The sequence below is a fragment of the Dermacentor silvarum genome, chromosome 1 (assembly GCF_013339745.2).
Source record: "Dermacentor silvarum isolate Dsil-2018 chromosome 1, BIME_Dsil_1.4, whole genome shotgun sequence".
NCBI classification, from domain to species: Eukaryota; Metazoa; Arthropoda; class Arachnida; order Ixodida; family Ixodidae; genus Dermacentor; species Dermacentor silvarum.
In genome coordinates, this window is record NC_051154.1 from 159,359,168 (window position 1) to 159,382,312 (window position 23,145).

The 23,145-nt window shown below is 45.4% G+C and overlaps 1 protein-coding gene across 5 annotated transcripts in view; it reads left to right on the forward strand.

Moving 5' to 3' along the window:
- Positions 1–23,145, forward strand: part of LOC119436298 (protein transport protein Sec24C-like) — an 83,420-nt gene that overhangs the window by 58,219 nt on the left and 2,056 nt on the right. For all 5 annotated transcript variants that reach the window (XM_049656787.1, XM_049656797.1, XM_037703107.2 and 2 more), the window contains 4 exons: positions 4,420–4,523; positions 4,687–4,774; positions 12,174–12,277; positions 19,140–19,229. In XM_049656787.1, the coding sequence (XP_049512744.1) occupies positions 4,420–4,523; positions 4,687–4,774; positions 12,174–12,277; positions 19,140–19,229 (386 nt within the window). The remainder of the gene's footprint in view (positions 1–4,419; positions 4,524–4,686; positions 4,775–12,173; positions 12,278–19,139; positions 19,230–23,145) is intronic.

Below are 23,145 nucleotides of genomic sequence, written 5' to 3' on the forward strand. Positions count from 1 at the left end.
GCACTTGGGAATGATATGCTAATCCAATGCAATAACTTGCAACTTTGGCACCTGGTTAATTGTGCAGGGTATTGTGTGTCACAGAGACTGTGAGAGTGTGGTATCTGTGCATGTGTTTCAGAGGCCTCAAAAGCAATACTGTAACAGATGAAGGTGAGGTTGTGTTGCATCACAAAGCAGTTGTTGAGAATTTGACAGTGCATGCTGTCGCAGTAAGTGAGTTTAGAGCAGGAGGAATCGCTCAAATCTTTGCATTCTGTCTTTTGTTCTGCTCACATGTTGCTGAATGTTCTCTTTTCTTGTAATGCACCAATTCTAATCTGATCTTCACTATATTGTGCTGGGCGAGCAGATGCAGAGAGGTTCATTTTGTTCAGCCACGCAGTCTTGCTAACTTCCCTACATGCGTCTGTGGATTCATGATGAAACTTATATTTTTCTTTAATACATGTGTGAAAGGTAAAACTTGTGCTAGTTCTTTGACTGAAGTTTCTTGTGTGTGATGTGCAGAGGGGTTTGTTAACCAGTGTTAACCTGTTCGTTAACCCGATTTATTTAAAAACGTGCAAAAAAATTTCAAACTTTGTAATTCATTAAGCTTCCGTCTCTATAATAAAAAACTACACTGGGAAGCTTCATTGCGCTGCTGTATTTCTCAAAATCGGTATGTCACTAATTTGCGACACTATTGACAAATGCTGAAAATTTAGCCGGACATGTACTCAAAGAAAGCGTGGTTTTACAGCAAAGCTGTTAGCCTCTGTTGGTCGGGATTTTTCATGCCTGCGTGCGCGGTGCTCACACAGAAATGTGGGCCGATCCTAGAGACAGTGCAAAGTGGGAAGCTCAGAGTGTACTGCTTCTCCAAGAGGCATCACGTGGCGTCGACAGGTGACATCACTTGACGAAGACGTCATCGCGTGACGTCACGTTGGACGTGATGATGTCGTCAGATTGCGACATCAGGAGATATCGTCATGTACAATGCCATTATTTTCATATATTTTATAATACGAAGCTATAATGTCTGTAGCTTGTCTGTAAGTCGTACTTTACAAATTTTCTGACACAGTTTACTTTGAGAAATTCAATTAGTTCAATAACGCACTGGAGTGCGTTATAGGGCCCAGGAGAATTAGCATGTATGCTGCACTTCTGAACACGTGCGTGCGTGCGTGACATATCTGTGCACATAATATATCTGTTCTTGATGCGTGGGAGCTCTGCCCGTTGCATTTGTAACACAACGTGTGCTGCGGCCGTAATCGGCATTGTGGTAAACACTCCCAAAAAATGTACCTCCACCTAGCGGCCGCGGCCGCTCAGACAGACCTCAAGCGGCAGCTGGAAAAAGGCTTTGTCTTTGAGTTTCTGCCTAACAGAAATATGTTTTCTCATATATTCGAATTACAATCTGAAGCTATCATGTCTGCTGCATGTGTGTAAGTCGTACTTTAGAAATTCTCTGACGCAATTTACTTTGAAAAAATTGAATTAGTTCTATAAGGCACTTGCGCTTCATTGAGGGCTTAGTAGAATGAGCATGTATGCTGCACTTCCGCACACAAGCGTGTGACGTACTGTATTTATTCGAATATAAGGCGAGGTTTCATCTCATAATCCTTAGCCTCAAAGTCACCCCCCACCTTATACGCAAATTTTGCCTTTAGGTGTGGCTTCAAAGCATTGGGAATTTATCCTTGCAGTGTGGCTTTACGGCAGCAGGCGCTGGTATGCTGTGAAGCCACACCTAGAGGCAAAATTTGCAGATAACTCGCACTTGGCGTGGGGAAGCTCCCTTTCCCCCATATTTCATGGTCACCATTTTGCGCTAGTGTGCATAGAAAAGTTTTTTTCTTGGGTCCCCGAACTACGCCCTCACCTTATAATCGTGACCGCCTTATAATCAAATAAATAGGTTACGTCGCTTGTGGTGGTGGTGCTTGTCTAACGTCGGTCATGCTTGTCTAACATCTGCAACAGCTTCGCTGTAATAGATCCACTTTCACAGGGTGTAATGGAGGAGGATTTTTTTGTCTTCTGAAATACTTTTTATCTTGAGAATAATTTCAATCTTGCTGGCTCAAATGATAAGAGAAATTGAAGAATGAGTTCTTGTGTTTTTTGAGGCAGAGATGAACATTGGACTTGGAGCATAAGAAAACCACCAGTTCTTTGCAGTTAGGTTATTTTCACTTCTTTGGCCTGTCATTTACAAGAAGCGAGTACCACATGCTCCCGTTCTAACGCCTGCAGTTGGAACTGGCTTCACAAGACTCTTCTCCTTCGCCTCTAGAAATGTTTCCACTGGATGAAAACAGCCTGCCACTCTGCTTTGGAGCAGTGTCTTTTTCCTGTTAAGTCCGGAGTACATGCAGCGAATAACCGGCGTACAAGCGACGAACTTCGGCTGGTGGCGAACGTCCGACGGTCGGCGTCAAGAAATTTGACGTCAGCCGCTGATCTGCCTGTCCAGCCATTTTCGTCGGGCGAACGCCGCCGCCGGAAGCGTCTAGCGCGCAGCAGGTGGACAACAGCCAATCAGGAGGCACTAGTTCCGGTCGCAATGCATGCTGGTGTTTCGCGCGCGTGCCTTTTCGTGTCGTCTGCAATCGCGTTGGTGTTGCTGTGTCTGCATGTCTCTGCATCGATTGAGTAGTTCCCAGTATGATCTCGCAGGAATCGCGTTGTATTTGTACATCCCATATCCGCTGATCTACGGGGAAACAGACAAGCAGTGCAAGCTGTCTACCACAGCCTTAACAGAAATCTTCTGATCTCAGAGGCCACATGCCGTTGTCACGCCTATCTCCCGACTTCCCCAATAGATGGCGCTGGCATCTGATATTTGTTTTGTAAGGTTTAGACGTGTTCGAAACGAGAAGCGATCTCGAAAACTCCTCAAGGTTATCCATAATACTCTGTCGTCGAAGCGGCCTGAGACTAAGCGAAAGCCGTTTACGCAGTCATTTGCTACCAACGAAGTGAATTCTACAAGCACAATGCCAAATTTAGTACGAAGCGGGCGGCCGGAACCACCGCCAACACGGCGGCAAACGCGCGGCGGCGTTTGCCGCATGTATTGCAACACGGCGAACATCCTGCGTCGTGTCGCTGCGTCGTTACTTGACACGCGAAGTTCATCGTGAAAGTTCGCTCCATGTATCCCGGGCTTTATACAGCATGCTTCTTCATAGGAAAATTCTGAAATACTCAACCAGAGTTTTCACCCCCTCTGACTTTTAGGCACATCCTTGTCACTGCCACATCTCACATTTCTCAATGCAGGAGGTCTTTGCCCACTCCATCAGTTCTATTCCTAAGAGACACCTGTTTGGAGCTACTGCGCTTTTTGTCTACATTGTCATCACTAGTCGTGTGGATTATTATAGACATCGTGTCTTCATGTCTGTATGCATAGTTCTCATCACCATCGTCGCTGAGACTCCCGTCATCAGTATCACGTTGCGGTGGAATTAGTGCCCTGAGCCAACTTGATCCATCAAGCAATTTTGAGCATACGTTATATGAAACGAGCACATCACCTTGTAATTAGTTGAAATGCTTCTCCAAGCTATGCATCCGCACTCAGAAATAAACAAGCGCACGAGCGCCACACACAGCCACACACGGAGTGCTACGTTGTGGCAGAATCCATAAAAACTGGTGATTCAAGGCACCACCAGCATCACGACAACAGATGTCAATGGTCTGCCTGCTAACCTTATTTCACCAGTGCTGCTAAATCACGTCCCTATTGTATTTGTTTACTTATCAAGCTGTCCATTGCCATCTAACCACAAGAGTAGAAAAGAAGGCGCGAATGCCCGGTGTCGCAAATTCGGGACATAGAGAAAATCCAGGCATTGCACCGCTAAGACCACATTCTGGGGGGTTTATACAGGTAAGAATAAACATTGAGGTGCATGAGAACAACAACCAATTTTTCTTTATGACCAGTCTCGTCTCCTATATGAATAGACAGCGAAAAAAATGTGAAATTGTGCAGTGCTCAACTACAGCATAGTTGTTTTCATGCGCGCACTCACTTCTCATTCAGATTATTGTCCTGAAGTGGCTATTGAAAATTTTCTCCGAAAGGGGCGAACACACAACACCAAAACCAGTCTGTAATTTCTGTGTGTTAGTGTGGGGTTGACAATCATTCAGTATGTCGTGAATTTCGCGACGTGGGCAATAAGGGATTAAAATTGTGGCTGTGGTACAAAGTTGTTTTGCTAAATTAAAGTTAAAAGTGCATGGTCTCCCACACAAAGCAAAGCAAGATTGTGGGAAGGACAAAATTTGGCAACCGAAATTAGTTGTAGTGGGTGTTTTTGTACTAGCTGTCTTATCCAATGTAGCTTTGTCTAGAAGTCTGGATTGTAGAATTAATTTGACTTTGTGGTTTGCATGCAGGCCCTGAAATGACCACTGATGATCGGAGCTTTGCTATGCTCTCGCTGTGTAGCATGGATGTGGCGAGCACAGTGGCCTACTTTTACCCGCGTCTCTTGCCTCTGGTGAGTTTCTTTCCTCCTGCTTTGAACCCCTATTCTTGTCACACACGTGGTCATATGCTGGCTCATTAAGAAACTTTTTCACTTGCCATCGTGGTCGTTTTGTTGAGGCAGTATTCTTTACTGATGTCGTGTAGTAGCAACTGTGGTTAATGTATTTGTGCAGCATGACATAGATGTGGACTCAATGGAGCTGCCAGTTGCGCTACGGTGTACTGCTGAAAAGATACAAGAGGATGGCTGCTACCTTTTAGGTAAGGGCCAAGTTTTGTTGGCTTTTGCACTGACTTCTGTGCTGCAATAAAGGGATGCACAAAAGTGAATTCCAATTTTTTTATTCGTGTTGTTGACCACATTGTATGGACTTCCTGCGGTTCATTACTTAGGCAGGATGCGGTGTCATATATGCATGCGGGGATCTTATAGGAAAGCACAGTACCAAGAAATTTCTTTAATAATATCAGATTACAGAGCACAGCTATGAAGTGCATACTTCCATAGTTTTGTATACATCTTAGAAGAGCATGCAAAATGCAGCAAGTGTACTTAAAACCTGGTGCATTGTTAAAATGCCAATTTGGTGGCACAGGCAAAGCCACCAATGGGAGCTCCCCATTGGAGTGCAAGTTGCAAAACTTCGAGTGCAAAACTTTCGAGGCAGTCTATTGAATTCTATGTTCACCAATGCTGCCGATATCTTGTCAACAGCTGCTGATCACATGCAGCAATGTGTGCAATATAACAGTAACATAGTACCTGATTAGGCAAAAGATGAATAGGCAGTAGCACAATGTTGCAATTATGCTGGGAGCAGTGGAGTGTCGCATGTGACATGGCAGCATTAGAAGATTAGACAAAACAAAAGAATTCACTTCCGATTTGCTGTATGTTATTGTACCGCCTAATTGATTTTGATAAAAATTGGAGGATGTGTTCAGGGCAGTATTATAAGGCCAGGTGCCAAATTTAATTATTCGCAAAGAATTTTTGAAAGATTTACTAATTTCCAAATGTTGAAGTGACTATGGTTGGCAGCAAAAACTATCGTTCTCAAATGGCAAAAAAAAAAATTTCCAATTCTTGTGCATAATATATTACTAGAAAGGGCCAAACTATGCCACTTCCTCGGATTTTTCGATTTTTGCAGTTTTTGTTTTAAACAAAATTTCATACTTGGCTTCACCAGGAATTGAACTGCCACCTTGCAGCCAAAATTTCAATTATCATATGAAAAATTTTGTAATCTGAAAATTTAAGTCCGCAGTTGGCGTTCTGCATAAAATTCTACCCCAGTAAGCACCCTACCAATAAGTCTTCCTTTTCTTTACTAGAACAATAGTTGCAATCACAAACTTTTGTGAAAAAACACAAACTGAGAAAAACAGTTCCAAAAGTTCTGAAGTATGTCATGTTATTCAAATTGCATCTACAGTAGCCGACCGATTTTCCGGACTTCGCGGGGACTGAAAAATAGTCCAAAAAATTGAACAGTCCGAAAAACCGAACAGTCCGAAAAACTCTCTCCGCCCCCCCCCCAAGAGAAAAAAATCATGAGGCTTAGAGCGGCTTTAAAAAAATGTCGCAGTTTCGCCCAAAAGGCGGAGCATCGATTGCGATAGCAAATTAATAGACAGCGATACGAAGTACCGATGTTAGTTTTATCGGCCGTATAAAGATGTAAATATGGGCTTACTAACTAAATAAGCACGTTGTCACGCGCGCGAGACGAACACATCTCGCTCGATGACCGCGGGCAAATTGACCTTTGCGCTGTCTATTCTCTCGCTTCAACGCGAATGGCGGAAAAAAAAATGTCGCAGTTTCGCCCGAAAGGCGAAGCATCGATTGCGATAGCAAATTAGTAGAGAGCTATTCGGAGTAGGGATAGTAGTTTTATCGGCTGCATAAACTTGGACACATTGGCTTACTAACTGAATTAACAATCTTGGTGTCTGCGCGCACAAGCAAACATGAATAGATCACACTGAAGGACCGCAGCCAACGAGCAGCGAATGCACAGCGCATACAAAGGTCAGTGCCGTGTGGAGATAAGAGACGGTGCGGACGACCGGCATCCCCGGGCAAAGCGCAAAGGAGAAGTTGTTGGCAGAGAAGAAGCTGCCCCTCCCCCCCTCTTCCCGCTTTGTTGCTTTTGCGTGGGAGATTGAGTGGCAAGATACGCCTTTGGTGCCGGAGCACAGCGCCGCCCCGCCTCCCTCCCATACCCCTACGCGTTTGCTTTCCGCCGAGCGGTCGCTCTCCATGATAGGGGGGGGGGTGGGTTCACCCTCCGTGATAGCGCGCGTCCCCCGCGCGCTTTCGCTCGCGCATACGGCGCGCGGCGTTGATTTTATCGCTCTTGGAATCTATACGGAACCTCACGGCGACGATGACGGCAGAAATCCGGTTGAAGTGTCCATATAATTGCTATCACAATAAAACAAAAAAACAGCGCATACGAAGCTACTGGCACTCGGCGCACGCCCTTTGTACCCATCGCAGATCGCAGGCGCACACTTCAGCCACATAGCAGATCGCATTCAAGATACAGTGCCTGCACGGCTGCTGCCGACAGAGCAGAATGCAACTCCCCACCGTCTCCGTCGCCTTCTCCCTGTGCCCCACGAGCGAACGAAGTAACGAAGTCCGCGCGCGCCTCCGGCCGCCTTCCTCTCTTGCGTGCGTGAGATTAAATTGCGGTTTCACCCGCACACAGCGTACGGCGCAACCAAAACTTAAAAAACAAAAACAAAAAAGAAAAAAACCCGGATTCCGCTTAAGTGATGTAAGGATAGTGCCGAGCTGACCGGAAAAAAAAGCAAGTGCCGCTTTTTGGAACCTTTTGTCTGCCAAGGAAGAGCGGGCATGGCCTCGGAGACGAGAGGATACCATGCGTCTACTAATCTTGAAGGCTATACAGGGGGGCACTGGAAGCCAAGCCCGGCCAAGCCAGCGGAAAATCCAACATCGTGGCCTCCAATATCGGGTAGCGTGGCTCGGAGGGAGCGATTTAGTCCGGAAAATCGAACATTGGCACCTAGATTCGTCCGAAAAATCGGTCGCGAAAATGCATTAGCTCTATGGGAATCCTGACGGTACATCTATGAAGTCCGGAATATCCAACAAGTCCGAATTTTTGGAGTCCGAATAATCCGTCGGCTACTGTATTGTAACTAAAATTCTTCTGCAGCATATGTTAGCCCTTCTTCAATTCGGCTTTGTTTTGTGGCAATAGCTGCAAGCTTTCTTTTTGATGCGAAAGCGTCAAATGGCCCATTGAACGAAAAAGCCGGCCCCTGTAGCAGCGAAAACGGAACCTAAATTCCCATTGGCTGCGACGCCATGTCACCAGCGCGCCTCGACGCGCACCTGCTGGCCTTGGTGGCCGCTGCTGCTTCCTCAGTCTCTTGTCGCGCACGATGTCGGTGGCATGCAGCGTCCTTGATTTCTCAGCAATATTGTCCAAATGATTCCAGTCTACAGCCAACATGCTAACGTAGAAACCGTACAAAAAAAAAAATAACCTGCACCAATTTAATTGCAAAACTCGATAACATACCCCGCAGCAAAACTCGAAGAACTGCTCAGCGGCATTCAATTGGACATTAATGCTTTCGCATTCACAACTCGTAAGAAGTGCGAAGGTGTTCCCGGATTTTTTTTACGAGCCACTGTCAAGTGCCCTGGCTTTTGCCCATGACAAGCACTGCCTGGTGCGGGTGCTTCCACACACTGCCTAAAAACAATTGCGGAGCGATCACATTACCAGCACATAGGAAAGCCAAACAAGGTCTCCAAAAGTGGAGCTTTGGTTTATTTATTATTTATTTATTTATTCAAAATACCCCCAAAGGCCCTCATTATGAGGGTATTACATGGGGGGGGGTCATAGGCACTGGTCATAGATTATACATCATATTAAAGAACAAGACAATATAACAAAAATAATAATAGAGTGATACAAAGGTAATATACAAAATGAGTCACAATTATTTCAGAGAAAACATTAGTACATATTAGGAGAACATAAGGCAACTGCAATGAAAAGCAAAACAGCAACAAACATCGAAAACACTGTAAAAGTCCCAAGATAATAATAATAAGATTAGTTGACAAGTCGTGAGCGAATTAAATCTTGAAACTTAGTCAAGTCAGGTTCCGTGGCAATGTCTGATGGTAAGGCGTTCCACTCAGTTATTGTGCGCGGTAAGAATGAATATGCATAATGGAATGACTGGCAGTTAATGCGTTTGACTTTGTATTGATGGTCACGACGTGGAAAGATAACTTGTGGTGACTGAAAGAAAAGTTCAAGCGAAATGAGCGCTTAGAGAAATCGCGCAAAATGGACCCTGGGTGAAGTGGTGCGGAAAAGTTGCAGCAGCTATAAAAAGAAAAGGAAAAGGACAATCGCTGCCTTCTTTGCACATTGTGCGTGATTCTTATCGCTGCGAGCATCAGTCACGCACGGTATTCCTCCTCGCCCCCTGCAGCTGTGTATCAGTTAATCGCAGTGAGTCCGCGAGCGTGGCGAAGCTGCAGGAAATCGGGACATTCTCGTTTGCCCGGAGGCTTGTGAAAAAGCTATATTTTGAGCATTTCTAGTGCACTGATGGGGATAACAATTTTTTTCTTATTCTCAGATGGTAAAAGAACCTGAAACTGTTATAATCTGGCAACACGTCTTTTAGGTCTAAAGTCCCCCGTGTCCCTCCTTAAGTGCTACATGTCGGCATGTAGCACTTAAGTCGTACATCTGACTAATGTACATCTGACTAATGCATCGTAAGTGCAATATTGTTACGTTGTTGTTCACTACAGGTCACCAAAACAAATACCTACAATGCCGGTACTTCACAGGAGACGACACAAAAATAAAGTCCCTGAAATCCATATCTTATTGTAATAATGGAAACTGATCACATTTAACGTTTTTGAGAGAAATGTCTTAAAATGAACAAGCCACATATTCACACCAAGGCATGGACACAGTGAATGCTATGCAATACAAAAAAACAGTTTGGTAAAATAATTGCACACTTATGGGACCTATTCTCTTGTACGAAAAGGCCGTCTATAATTTATTGTGTGCTGCTGTGCACATTGAGTAAGCTGCTTAATTCTTAAGCAGTTACACTTGTACTAAGGAAAAAAGGAAATCCAGCCGGACAAAAAGCTTTTGCATGCACAACGAATTTCAGTGCTCACAAATACACAGCAGTGCAAATGTTGGCTGCAATCACAAGGCAAGAAATTGACAAGGGAAATTCTACACAGTTAATGTCCTGCACGTAGTACTCATGAATGAGCTAATGCAACAAAGCAATTAAGAAAAGGACAACATATATACTATATCCAAGAGCACTGAATGCACAGAGCCACAAACACATCCTATTGTTCCTGCCCACTGATTCTTCATCAAAACACACACATTTCTGATGAGAACATCAAAACTTTGCAGCCAGCTCACATACGCTTTAGTAGAAAATTCTGAAGAAAAACCACCTAAAAATTCTTGCAAAGGTGCCGGATGACTCTTGGACAGTTATGGTTCTTTCGTTACTAATCAAGATTTTACAGAAGCTTGGTGCTCTTGAGTCAGGTCATATAGCTTTATTGGTTAGACAAGCAGCACAGCATGAAGATCTGTACAGAGGCCGCAACTGCTAGTCTTGTTTATTTTGCTCCTGGTGTCATCGTGTCATCATTTTCACATGATCAATCATCTGTGTTAATTGAAAAGCTCCTTGCTGGAAATTTAGTCCTACTGGTCCCTTGATATGCAAATTAATGAGTTTGTACTGTAATGCATCATTGGTAGTGTGGGATACACAGACTTTTTCAACCTTCGTTTTTTGCATAACATGCTGTAGTGAGACTGTATACAAATTTCTCGAAGCAAATAAATGAATTACAGTCTAACATTGTTATAACAATGTCACAAGCGACACAAAAATACCGTCGTTATACCTGATATGTTATATGCATACACGCTAATTATAAAAAATGGTATATATTTGTGATTGGGTCTATGCAAGAGAAATGCAAGTGCAAGCAAGGCGTTTCCTGTCTATTTTGTTGGCCCATCGGCATTTTATTGTTCCTATAAGTGGCACGTGAGCTGCACTAAATTGCAAACACAACTTTCACAGTCAATACGCAACAGAGTAATTGGTGTGATCACGCAAGATTGTGACATTGGCTTGCCGACTGTGGGCGAGCCAAGCTAAGGCGCTGACAAAGACATGCAGACACATCCAAAATGTGCCATTTCAAGTTGCTCTTGCTGAGTATTTGACATTTTCTCGGATCATCCATTTTTGGTTCTGTTATAGCAGTAGAATACTCATTCTAATAAAGCATGGACAACGAAATTTTGTTTACTTCATTATATTCGAGAATTCATTACATCCATGTTCATTACATGGAGGTTCAACTTATAAAAATATGTTTTAAAAAGTTGTGTAAAACCAGTCAGATTGTTCACATAAATTGTTAAAAATTAACATTTCTTTAATTTTTCTCTCATTGGATTAAGAAATTGGAAAATGTTATGTTGGCAAGGGTATGTATGTAGAACACACAGTAAATGAACGGTAAAAAGGTGCATTTTTATCAAGTTATTGTAACAGTACATTTTTCTACATAATGTACAAGTCAGCGAAGGAAGTCAGATGGCATTTAGATTATCATGCTGTTCACTGCCACTAGTATTTAGCTTTAGTTCTAGTCATCAGATTCTTCAAAGTTTTGGAGATTATTCATCTTGTACTTGTCTTCAAACTCCTGTTTCCCGCAAGGCGGCTCAATGGCTATGGTGTTCTGCTGCCATGCATGAGGTCATGGTTTCAATCCCAAGTGGCTGTGGCGGCATTCTATTGGATAAAAAATCAAGAATGCTCATGTACAAAGCTTTAGGCACATGTTAAAGAACTACAGGCGGTCAAAATTATTCAGGAGCCTTGTGTTGCTTTGGCATGTCAGTTCTGTCAGTCTGTCTTGTGTGCTAACCGCACATTTCGAATTAATCACCTTTTGTAGTGTCTCGGGTAACATGCAGAGTCATAAGTATGCATGCACCTTGTGCACACACAAGTCACTTTTAGAGCTCCAGTAAATTGTACTGTGGAAATGAAGCTGTGGAAATCAATACTGCAGCAAGGTATGAATAGAAAGTGCTGAATAAGTGGCTCTTGCAGCTTCATTGCAAATTCGATTACTGTGCAAGCAATGCTTGTTTACTTGTCTAGTGGCCTTGTCATCCTGCTCTTGGGGTGACCACCTGAAATGGGCACTGTGCTATAGACATCCTTCATGTTTGTGAACAGGAGCACTGTGACATTGCTTGGTGCATGGGCAGCCACCTGCCATTGTTTATGCTGAAACCACTTCAATCGATCGCAACAATAATCTCTGCATTTGACAGCTTGTTTTCTTGCTGGCATAAGAAGCTTAGCTTAGGATGACTCAGAAATGCACCTGCCAAAACTGGTTGGCAATACATCTTTAGCAGTAGGTGATGGTAGGCACATATTTCTGATGTCATGGAGTGGAAGGTGTCTATATAAATTTAATTTAATTCCAGTAATGTTGGTCATTGCAAAATAGAGTACATGTCATTTAAAACTATGCCTTGGATCCTCGACCTTTCAGAGAATGGCATCCATATGTTCCTCTGGATTGGAATGGCTGTTGACCCAGACTTTCTACAAAATGTGTTTGCACAGCCTGTGGCAGCCCGGATAGACATTGACAAGGTATGGAGAGAAAAAACTATTTGTACAGCAATTATCCTTGTAATCTTGCAAATCATTCTAGTCATAGTATTCTGCAGTAGATTATACTTCTGCTATGTAATCTTGATTTGGTACTTCATTGTCTATTTGGCTGTGTTGATAAATTCATGCAAGTTTAAAATCACAAAGTAGTAAATGATAAGACCATATACCATTCAGTGTCATAAAAAATTTTGCACTGTTAATTTTAAACATGTCAGCTTGAAAAATCCATTCAACACTTCTTAAACACTAAATATACTTGCTTTGTCGCCAAGTGATGCAAGAAAATGCTCATGAATATCTGAAGTCTCATTCCTGCACATGCTCCTGGGAGACCACACTTTTGCTTTAAAGGTTGCCTGCTCTTACATTGAACTTTTCAAAAATCCCACTACTTCTGTTTGTTGTTTATCTTATGCTGGAGAAAACATGATGACTACGAGGCAAAATTCTTTAAATGTCTCGACTGAGCAATGCCTGTGGCAGAAGCAAGAGCCAATTTCTGCACAGATAGGGCTGTGCTGCCATCTGTTGGCAGAGAATGATATCACTGCACCAGTATTACTGCCTTCGAGCCTGGGTTGCACAATGGAGGTTTGCACAACACTTCCTCGATGTCCTGCCAATCTATACGTGCTCAGTGCGGTGACGGGTGGAACACAGTGGGTGTCGCTTCTTGTGGGCATGGCAGCACAGCTTCAAACACAGTTCAAACAATGTTACGGGAAGACTGTGAGGTCATGGCATAGTGGCAGCCTTTGCCTTTCTTATTGATAAGACAGTTCATTAAGGCACATTTAAAAAAATATTTTTGGGCTTATGCCCTTTTATACCAGACATATTTCACACTTTTTTTAGAAGGTGTTGGGGCCCTTTTAAACTAAAAATGTCAAATTGTACAGTTTTTGTGTCCACTGCTCTGGTCATTAAGTAGTAGCACCTATATGCAGCAGTTTTTTAGAAATTAGTACCAAAGTTATGTCAACAAACTGCCCCTTCGTTTGTGGGCATATGATACTGAGTATCATTGTTGAGAGAAACCATTGTACATCTGTGCGCAACCCTAAAGCCAAATCTCAGTATAAAAAAAAAACCTTGATTTTATGAAGTTAAAAAAAAAAAAAAACGAGTTTCTCACCGTAACATGATGGCATTTAACCCTTTAAGTGCGAGCAAAAAAATCCAACAATGCATTCAGAATTTTTTTTTATTGCGCATCTGGATAACAATTTTTTTTGCAGATTCTATATATATATATATATATATATATATATATATATATATATATATATATATGAAATGGAGGTAGTAAGTTTGCAACTTGTCTGAAAGTACACAAATTTAGGCGCTGGTGGAAGGTTCCGCTCATCTAACTTCGTTCATTGCCGTGCCATATCAGTAGTAGTAGTAGTAGTAGACATTTATTCAGCCAAATATTACAGGCCGAGCATATCAACCGCCTGGGCGGCAAGTCTACGCTGTTCTTCTTCCGCTTCAGCGCCAAGCCAGTCGAGCCAGGTGGTGATGGAAGGGGGAGGATATGAATGCGATTGCTGAGCAGCGGGGCAGTGGAAAAGGCAATGAGCTAGGTCCGCATATGTAGAGGGGCAGTTGGGACAGCTGGGGTCGACTCGATAACGATAGAGAAACAGACGGGAGGGTGTAACCAGAGCATTCATTTGGACATGCCGCAGAAGGCGAGCCTCCGGCGCAGTGAGTGATGGATGAGGGGGAGGGTAGAGGCGCTTGTCGAGACGGAGCTGGAGGTAGACTTCCTTGATGGGGTGCGGCACAGGGAGAGTCTCCCACCGTCCTCCGAGGGCTTGGGCCAGGGGATCAACGGTGCCCGGTTAGAAGCGTCACGGGTGAGCTGATGGGCCAGCTCATTGCCGTCAATCCCTGAATGCCCAAGGACCCAGCGAAGGAAAACGATGGAAGGCTGCAGTGCAGAGACCGCTCGTTCGACCTCCTGTTGGAGTGAATGGGGCAGTGTGCGGTTCTGTATGTGGTGGATGGCGGCTTGGGAATCGGAGTATATTGTGTACTCTGGGAGAGAGGGAAGGGAGGGAAATGATTGTAGGGCATGGGCAATGGCAAGGACCTCGAGAGAGAGTGCATCCGGAGGGTGTAGGAACGGCCCGCTGGTGTGGGTTTCAGGTGCTGGGAGGTGGGGATGGTAGATAGCGTAGCCGCAGGAACCTCGAGGAGCCACCACGAAAGAGGCATCCGTGTAGGCTACTCCTTGGGTAGTAGAGGGGGGGACATGGTGCTGCGCTGCCGCGTGACGACGGCCGGCGTGCAAGACAGGAGACATATTGGACGGGAGGGGGAGGATACAAAGGTTGGGAGCCGGGGTGGATATAGGAGAGGTAAATGTGGAAATAGGATTGGGGGATATACCCGCCTGGGCCATTAACCACTGACCCTGAGACGGGTAAGGGAAAGCCGGGCAAGCTGGGAGTCATGGTGGAGAGAGAGAGAACGGAGAGGATGGAAGAGGCCTGTGGCAAAGAGCTTAGCGGTGGAGGTAGTAATAGGGAGGTTGAGAGCTGCCTTGTACAGGCCTAAGAGGGCGGTTTCAAGGGTGTTAAGTTGAGTGTTTGTGAAGGAAACGTAAGGTACAAAGTACAGGAACTTGTTGAGGGCGAGCGCATGGGCGACGCGGCACGCATGAGCCTCATGGAGGCCTGAGCGCCGAGTGACCACACGCCGCAGGAGGTGAGTTACTGAGTGGCAGGTCATTACAGCGTGGTGGAGGGCATGCGCATTCTTGGCTGCATGCAAAGGGAAGCCAAGAACTTTGCATTGGAGGACAATAGGAATGGGAGAGCCAGAAAGATGGAGGCAGATGAGGGCGTTGTGGGAGCGCTGATATGCGGAGTGGTTGAGAAGGAGAAGCTCGGATTTCTCCGGAGCAGGCGACAGGCCAGCTGTGGTGAGAAAGGAGCCGATGAGATCTAGCCCATGTTGCAGGGTGTCCTGTACGGGACCGGGAGAGCCAGACGAACACCAGAGAGTGATGTCGTTGGCATAAAAGATGTGGTGGAGGTCAGGAATTTGGGCTAGCTGGGAGGCGAGAGGGGTCATAGCAATATTGAAAAGGGTGGGAGAGAGAACAGCACCTTGAGGAGTGCCACGGGTGAGGACGTGGGGGTCGGACAGATGAGTGTCAACTCGAAAGCGAGCCACTCAGAGTGGAAGGAGCGGACATAAGAGTACAAGTGGTTGCCGCATCCCAGGGAGGAAAGTTGAGACAGGATGTGGTTGTGGCACACACCGTCGAAGGCCTTGCGGACATCAACAGTCACAAGAGCGTCGATCTGGCTGGGAGTGGGCGAGAGGAAGGTATGCTGGAGGATCAGGAACATGTCCTGTGCACAGACGCGGCGTTGGAAGCCGATAAGAGAATGGGGGAAGAACTCTCTCGCCTCAAGAAAATCAGAGAGGCGAGTCAGAGCCATTCGCTCAAGGGTCTTGCCAACGCACGACGTCGGGGAGATAGGGCGAAGGTTAGAGAGGGAGGGAGGTTTGCCCGGCTTTGGAATCAATAGAAATGAGGGAGGATGTCCAGGAGCTCGGCAGGCAGCCGCTGTCCCAGGCCTTATTGAAAGTCTGGAGAAGGAATTCCTTGGCGTGGTCAGGAAGGTTGCGGAGTGTGGTGTGTGTTATGGCGTCCTCACCGGGAGCAGAGCGAGAAGCATTAGAAGCCAGGGCAGCCTCGAGCTCCCGGAGAGTGAAAGGGCGGTCCAGGTCTGGGTTAGGATCACCCGAGTAGGCTGGGTAGGAAGCTGTAAGAAAGAGGAGGTGGGAGATACAGAGAGGTGAGCTTGTCAAAGACCTCGGAGGGTGTCCCCTGAGTGAGGGCTTTGGCTAAAGTGGGAGCAAGGGCAGGCTTAGTACCTAAGAGAGATTTAAAAAGAGACCATGTGGATGCCATATCAGAACTATCATCATAGTCGGCAACATCAGTGTCACTGGATGTGTCTATAGCAGGGGTTCTCAGGTACGTTCATCCCAGGGAACCCTGCTAAGCTCCATAAAGTGCCAAGGAACCCCCCCCTCCCGATTTAACCGAATTATCGAGGGTATCAAGAAAACAAACAAATGCTGCACTATGTCAACACGCTTTTATTTACTCAATGAATCGTCAAATCTTGTTTCTATTTAGCACAAGACCAGTGCGGAAGCTGAAATTCTCTTCATCTCATGACTGATTAGCGCTATCAGCGGCGAAGGCCTCGCGACATCCTTCGCGGCGCGCATTTTCATCTGAGACGTGCTTTGCACCAACGGGCGCACATCCCGATTATTTTTTCGCCACTCAGCTGCTCGCCAACAAATTGTCCGTCCATCGCGATGTAGCCGGTGCTTTTTATCTTCAACAGCTTTGCACTGAGTAAAAGCGAAACTACTGCTTGCCGCAACCGCTGTCGACAAAACCGCGGCCGCTATCGACGCGATCATGGGCGGCGACCTTGCGGTTCAGAAGGCAGGCGGCTGACAGACGCACCAAGTCAAAATGAAGCTACCTTTCGCAGCAAGAAGTGCGGACGAAACTGCGGTCGCTATCGACGCTGCCATGGGAGGCGACTACGCAGTTGTGAAGGCACGCAGCCGACGCGCGCAGCCGACGCGCGCATCGAGTGAAAATGAAACTATTTGCCGCAACCGCTGCGGACGAAACTGCAGTGGTTATCGACGCGATCAGAGATAGCGACTACGCACTTACGGAGGCACGTGAGTAGCCGCGAACGCGGTGTTACACATGGCGATAAACGCAAGAATAGAGGCTTTAAAGGCACAATTAGGCACGAAGCGCTTCGGCGTTGCTGTCAGTCACTTGCCGCGTACGATTGCCGCTGCGGACCACGGTGCAAGCTGAGGACCACGACGATGCGGACTGCAGCCGCTTCGTTTCGGTTGGACGCTACGCCGTTCTTGCTCTTCTGCGGCGTGCATTTGCGGTGCTTCGCGTTTTAATTTTTTCTCCAACGTATAGGTCAGTGCGCACGCTATCGGCACCTACCCTATCTACAAATAGGAGAAAGGCGCATGGTGGTAAGTTACGGCCTCCGAGATTCAAGTGCGAAAGCTTAGGCGCGCTGCCCGTTCTCAGAGGTTGGGTGGCTACAAGCTGCTTGCGTATTTATTGCGCAGTTCGCGCGTTGCTGTTACGCACTGTGATGTGCTTTTTGACACTCGGGCACCATAACTCGGGCATGAGTAATGGCGGTTCTTTGGATCAAGCGCACCTCATGTTCGCCGTTTTAGACACTTGTCGAGAGCGGGACCAGGGAAAATTTATCAGTGGCTCGTGGAACCCCGAGCAGGGGCCTGCGGAACCCGTAGGTTCCGCGGAACCCACTTTGAGAACCCATGGTCTATAGCACAGAAGACACTGCCATCATTGTCAATGCTTTCGTCCAGAAGCAAATCATCTTCGGAGCTTGACTCGAATCAAATGAAAGCCGTGTTTTCACTATGGTCGCAGCAACATGCGACTGGCAGCTGCCATTTTTTAAGTCTCTACTTGATGAACCTAGGCAAACAGAGTCTGTAAACCCTTTAGCAGCCAAAGAGGGAAGTCACTATAACGTCAAAATAGATTGGACCAGCCCAGCCTGTTACTGGCATTTAGAAAGAGAGCACCCAAACACGTGGACAAGCTAGATTCGTCCTTGATATTGATTGCAAAAAAAGATTGTAACATAGTAAGACTTGTCCATGGCACTTAAAGGCTTAATGCTTTGTTATACTGCAAGAAAAATACCGGGGGGTTATTCTGTAAGTGTCCACCTAGTGGACGTGTCCTTTTCGTCTTATGCTGCATTGCTGATTGGCTGGGAGCATCTGTCTCCTATTGACGCGTGTCCCAGCCCAGCCAATCAGAACTTCAGCAGCAGATAAAAATCGACATGTCCACTAGGTGGAAACTTAGAATAAGCCCCCCCCCCCCCCTCCCCCAAGTTTCTCAGTTTTACTGCAGTCATATAATCATTGGTCAGCGACTCCTGTTTCACCTTATTGGTAGCAGCCTTTTTATTATTATGGGCGAAGGTCTGTGGGCCAGTGGATTTCGATATCATCAGGAATAATATTCATCTAATGTAAAGGTAACTTTATAGCAGAAGCTGCACTTTACCTCTGGCATAAAAATTTTTCATGGTTATTTAGTAGTAGTGGTTCACGTTCAACTGCCATTATGGCCAGTAATTACTCGCATAGTAAGGTTTCTGAATAAAGATTTTCACTGCTGTACTTGTTACTTATAAAGCAGGCTTTGCCCTTTATATTTTAGTGGACCACCAATATATTTCAGGCATTTGAATAGAATACTGAGCTAGTGAGAATACTGCTACAAACAGGAGGCCTCCTAATTGGGGATATACATTTAAAGAGAACAGGAAAGATATTGAAAATGATGTTTATTGCACATGTTTACTTATTTATTTAGTAATCATTTATTTATTTTACAAAGCCCCAAGGCCCCATACTCCTTTGATCAAACTGCAAATTAGGAACAAATTCTGTACTACGAGTACAGGAATTTGTCTGCGCTGCTATCCTCCGGATGTTATATTTAAAAGAGTTTGCATTCATTGTTAGCTTGATTTAAGCACTGATAATGACTGTTGCATTCATTCTTTCATTTAATCTTAGTTCATGATGCACCTTTATTTCAAACAGAGTGTCATTTCGTTTACACCCCTGCCTATTGCATGCCTTATGAACAGCCTATGTAATGCAGCTTTTATGGATAAACTCAATTTGGTGTTGTGATCAGAGGACACATCTTGGCTGCATAAGGTATCATTTGATAAATCTGAATTTTTGTGTGCAGACATCCCTGCTAGAGCTGAACACACCAATCTCGAGGCGTGTGCGGGACATCATAGCCCGAGTACGCATGGAAAGGCAGCGCTGTATGCGGGTGAGCAGTCATGTCTTTCTGTCTTGTCCACATGTTGGAGCTTTTTTTTTTTGCTTTTTTTAAAGGGGTTTTTACACAAAGTATGGCATTAAATAGTAGCATGTTTCTGTCAAGCACTGTCAACATTGTGTAGAGTTTGCCAAGTTACAGTACTGTTTGTTGGTACATTCTAAACTAAAACCACACTAGAGTTGATAGTAGCATGCTGGTGAGGCTTCTTCAGCTATAGGAATACAGTTAAACCTGCTTATAACGAACCTCCATATAACGAATTCCTGGATATAACGAAGTTTTTCTATTCCCCGCCGTTACTCTATAGAAGCACGTGTATTTGAGACCTCTACGTAACAAAGTGGCAGCGGGAGACCCCCTCGATATAACGAATTTTCCCCTCCGACAACCTAGAGATTTCGCCCCAAATTTTGTCATTTTTGCACAAGCAGCAACTGGAAGCACCTTCTCCGCCGCGACGGAATGCGAATCGAGCACACGTGTGCATGCGTGTGAGCGTGTGCGAGGCGGGCCTGCATCCCTCGACCTGGCGATCTTGCCGCCACGGGCGTGACCTTTCCCCCTCCCTTCATTCAAACCTGATCCTGCAGCTGGCCTAACCCGCCAAGCCGGCACTCTCTCCTTTTCCAGTTGATGTTGCCGACGCGCTGTCAAAGGCTGGCGGCGTGTGGAAGCGCCGCTGGAGAAGCGAGCGAAGTGACCTTCGTGCTGTTCTCTATCGCTTCAACGCAAACTGAGCGCCGAGAACACACAGCACGCACAAAGCTACGAGCCACCGACGCACCTAAACTGCTGGACTCTGCCCCAACGCAGATCGCTTTTAAGATATGGCCCGCGCGACCACGCGCCGCCGCGCAGTATGCAGTTGATGCCAGAGTGCAGTACAACGCCGCCCCGCTATCCCTCCCCCCTCGCTCCCTCGCCAGTGCCTCGAGCACAACGGAAGAAGGCGCGCTTCCTCCCTGCTTTTCTTGCGCGCGCGAGATTTAAACGCGGTCGTCAGCTCCCCTCGCACGTTTTCACTCGCACATACAGCATACGGCGCGCGGCGACTGCGTTATCACCCTTGGACTTGATACGGAATATCTATGAGCCAAAACCAATTATAGGGCCACAACGCGTCATAGACACCATCTTTAGATAGCAAATACGGATCTCAAGGGCCATACTTTTGCTGGCGGAAACCGAAAATACGTCATAGTTGTCGCCCCCGGCACTTTGGGCGGCCAATGCCGCCGTCAAGCCACCAAGCCAAGCGACATGAAAAGTCAAAATGGCCGCCGGGCCGGCGCGGGGTGGCAGTTCGCAACGTATGATGCGGGAACGGTCCCACAGTTGCAACGCAACAGCGGGGTTACGAATGCATTGGGTTCTATGGGAGCTGTGCCGGGACCGGCCGAAAACGACGTAACAGCCGGGAAAACGCAGCCCCCGGCAACGTAACAGCGGGGTTCTACTGTAACACTATACGACGCTAAGACGTCATTGTGACGCTTGTTCTTCGTTTCCAATGCCTCGCGCTTGTGCGAAACGACACGCGTCCACGCATCCGGTACCTGGTGTGACATTCCAAGAATGAGTGCTTCGACGAAAACGGAAAACGGGTGCGCATTACAATTAAAGGCGCGTTAGAATCGAGTAAATACGGTAAGCGTTTCTTTTTCGAATTTTCGTGCCGAACCTGCATATAACGAAATCCTCTTTATAACGAAATTTTTCGGGAATTTGTCAATTTCGTTATATCCAGGTATAACTGTAATACCTACTCACAAAGGAACATGTATTTGATGCAATTTTTTATTTGTTTTGTAGTTTTTTGTGTGGTAAGTGTTTACTGTTAATGACATGAAGACTGTGAGTGATGGAGAAGGGGACAGTTCCCTTGAGGGCTTCACAGCAGCTGGTGTAGCAGCTGAGCCTCTACAGCATGGAATGCAACATCACACAGAAAAATGCACCCTGAAGTTATGTTATGTTTGAATGTTATCTATGGATTTCTTTCTGGCCTCTGCAAATTAAGCCTTCTAAATTTACTTAATTGGAATTAGCTTTTATCATCTTCTAGTGCCTGCAGGTCAAAATGTGTCATGTTTCATAAGTGCTTAAGCTGCTGTAAAGCTTAATTATTGGCATTATTAAAGGCAATTTCTTATTCTGTGGCCTGCAAACATTGGGGGGAAAGTGACCTTTTATAGTGTCAGCACATGTGACACACATTTGCCCTGTGTGGATGCTTCATGTGAGTTCATCACCTTAGGGCTTCACGAAATTGAGGAATATGTTTCATGTATAACTTTGATACATGATGATATTTTGTATGTACTGTGCCAATTACATCAGCTTGTCTTAACAGTCTTCTTGCATGGTAAACCAGAATGTAAACTTTTCTAAGAAGTAACTTGCAGATGAACATTTCCAATCCATACTGTATTTACAGGAGGGCTTATAGGAGACAATAGTTGCCGAGAGGAAAGTGCATTGTAGCTTTGCTACAGTCTTTTTAGTGTCTCTTTTTCCTGAATGGTGGTGCAATGCATAATATGTGTTGCAGTGTCCACACTGGCATAGCCTTTGAGCAGCAGACACCAATCAGAAACCATGCATTGCATAATCAGAAACTTGCACTGTTTGGCACATTTGGCAGCATAGTGCATTCCACTCATTACAATATGTCGATACTACATGTAACAATGTCATTTATATAACATTTAGCAATTTCAGCATACAAACTATTACATTATGTGTATGCAAAAGTAAACTGCCCATAATGTTGCGATGATTATACCATATTGAATACACTCAACTTCTTTCTTTGGAATAGCTATTTTCATTTAATGTCTTACAATAAATAAAATAAGACTGAAATTCTGACACGCAAACGATGCTGGTGTGGGCTGTCATCACTGACCTACCAATAACATACCTGTGTTTTGCTATTGGACACAAGATGTTATGAAGCCCCAAGGACGATTGTTAGCATACATGTGAAGTGCGTGGGTGTTGCACAAGAAGGGTATTCTGTAAGAGTCCACCTAGTGGACTGTCCATTTCGGCCGCTGCTGATTGGCTGCAGTTGCACAAGTGAGGAGGAGACAGATGCCCTCAGCCAGTCTCCTCTCGCTCGTACAGCTGCAGTCAATCAGCGACAGCTGAAATGGACAGTCCACTCAGTGGACTCTTACAGAATACCCCCCCAGGACTAACATCAAGTTCCATGCACTACAGAAACAGTTTTCATTGTGGTCAATGCTGAATGCAAAATCAGTTTAAATTTTTTAGTGTTATGTATTTCTACTGTAAACCTGTTCCATGTTCTTATAGGCAGTGTTTACAGATACAGTGCAATGATAGTAGCATAAACTACAGTCGGCGCTTGTTACAACGGAGTGTAATAATCCAGCAGAAAAGGTCCACTATATCTAAAATTAGGGCTGCAGTATGTTTTGAAATGGTGGAACTTCACATATACTGCTGTCTAACCAGAAGGTGATCGTAAAGACAATGAAAACATGAAATTAAAATTTTAAAAAATAAACTGGTTTATGTGGTAATTGTACTACCACTTTCACGGCATGGCACCTTGCTGTTCACCGTTTTCCAGACGTGCTGCATTATCACCGACAAATGGCAGTTTTTCCACACTTGAGCATATGTAAACTTGCACAACGGCAAGATTAATGGCTGGCCAGCTTTTCACCGTGCCGTCCGCCCAGCTTCAGTGCATCACCGCCGCCAGCAAGACAAACATTGAGTACTGTTCTTCATACAAAAACAGTGGTCGGTAGAATAAACTTCCTTAATTTTATCTTTCGCGACATATGATGACTACTGTCAAACCTGTAGCATAAACGAGAGCTGCACATGAGGCAAGTTCAACTCGGAGCCTGTGTCTGGCCACCGCTGC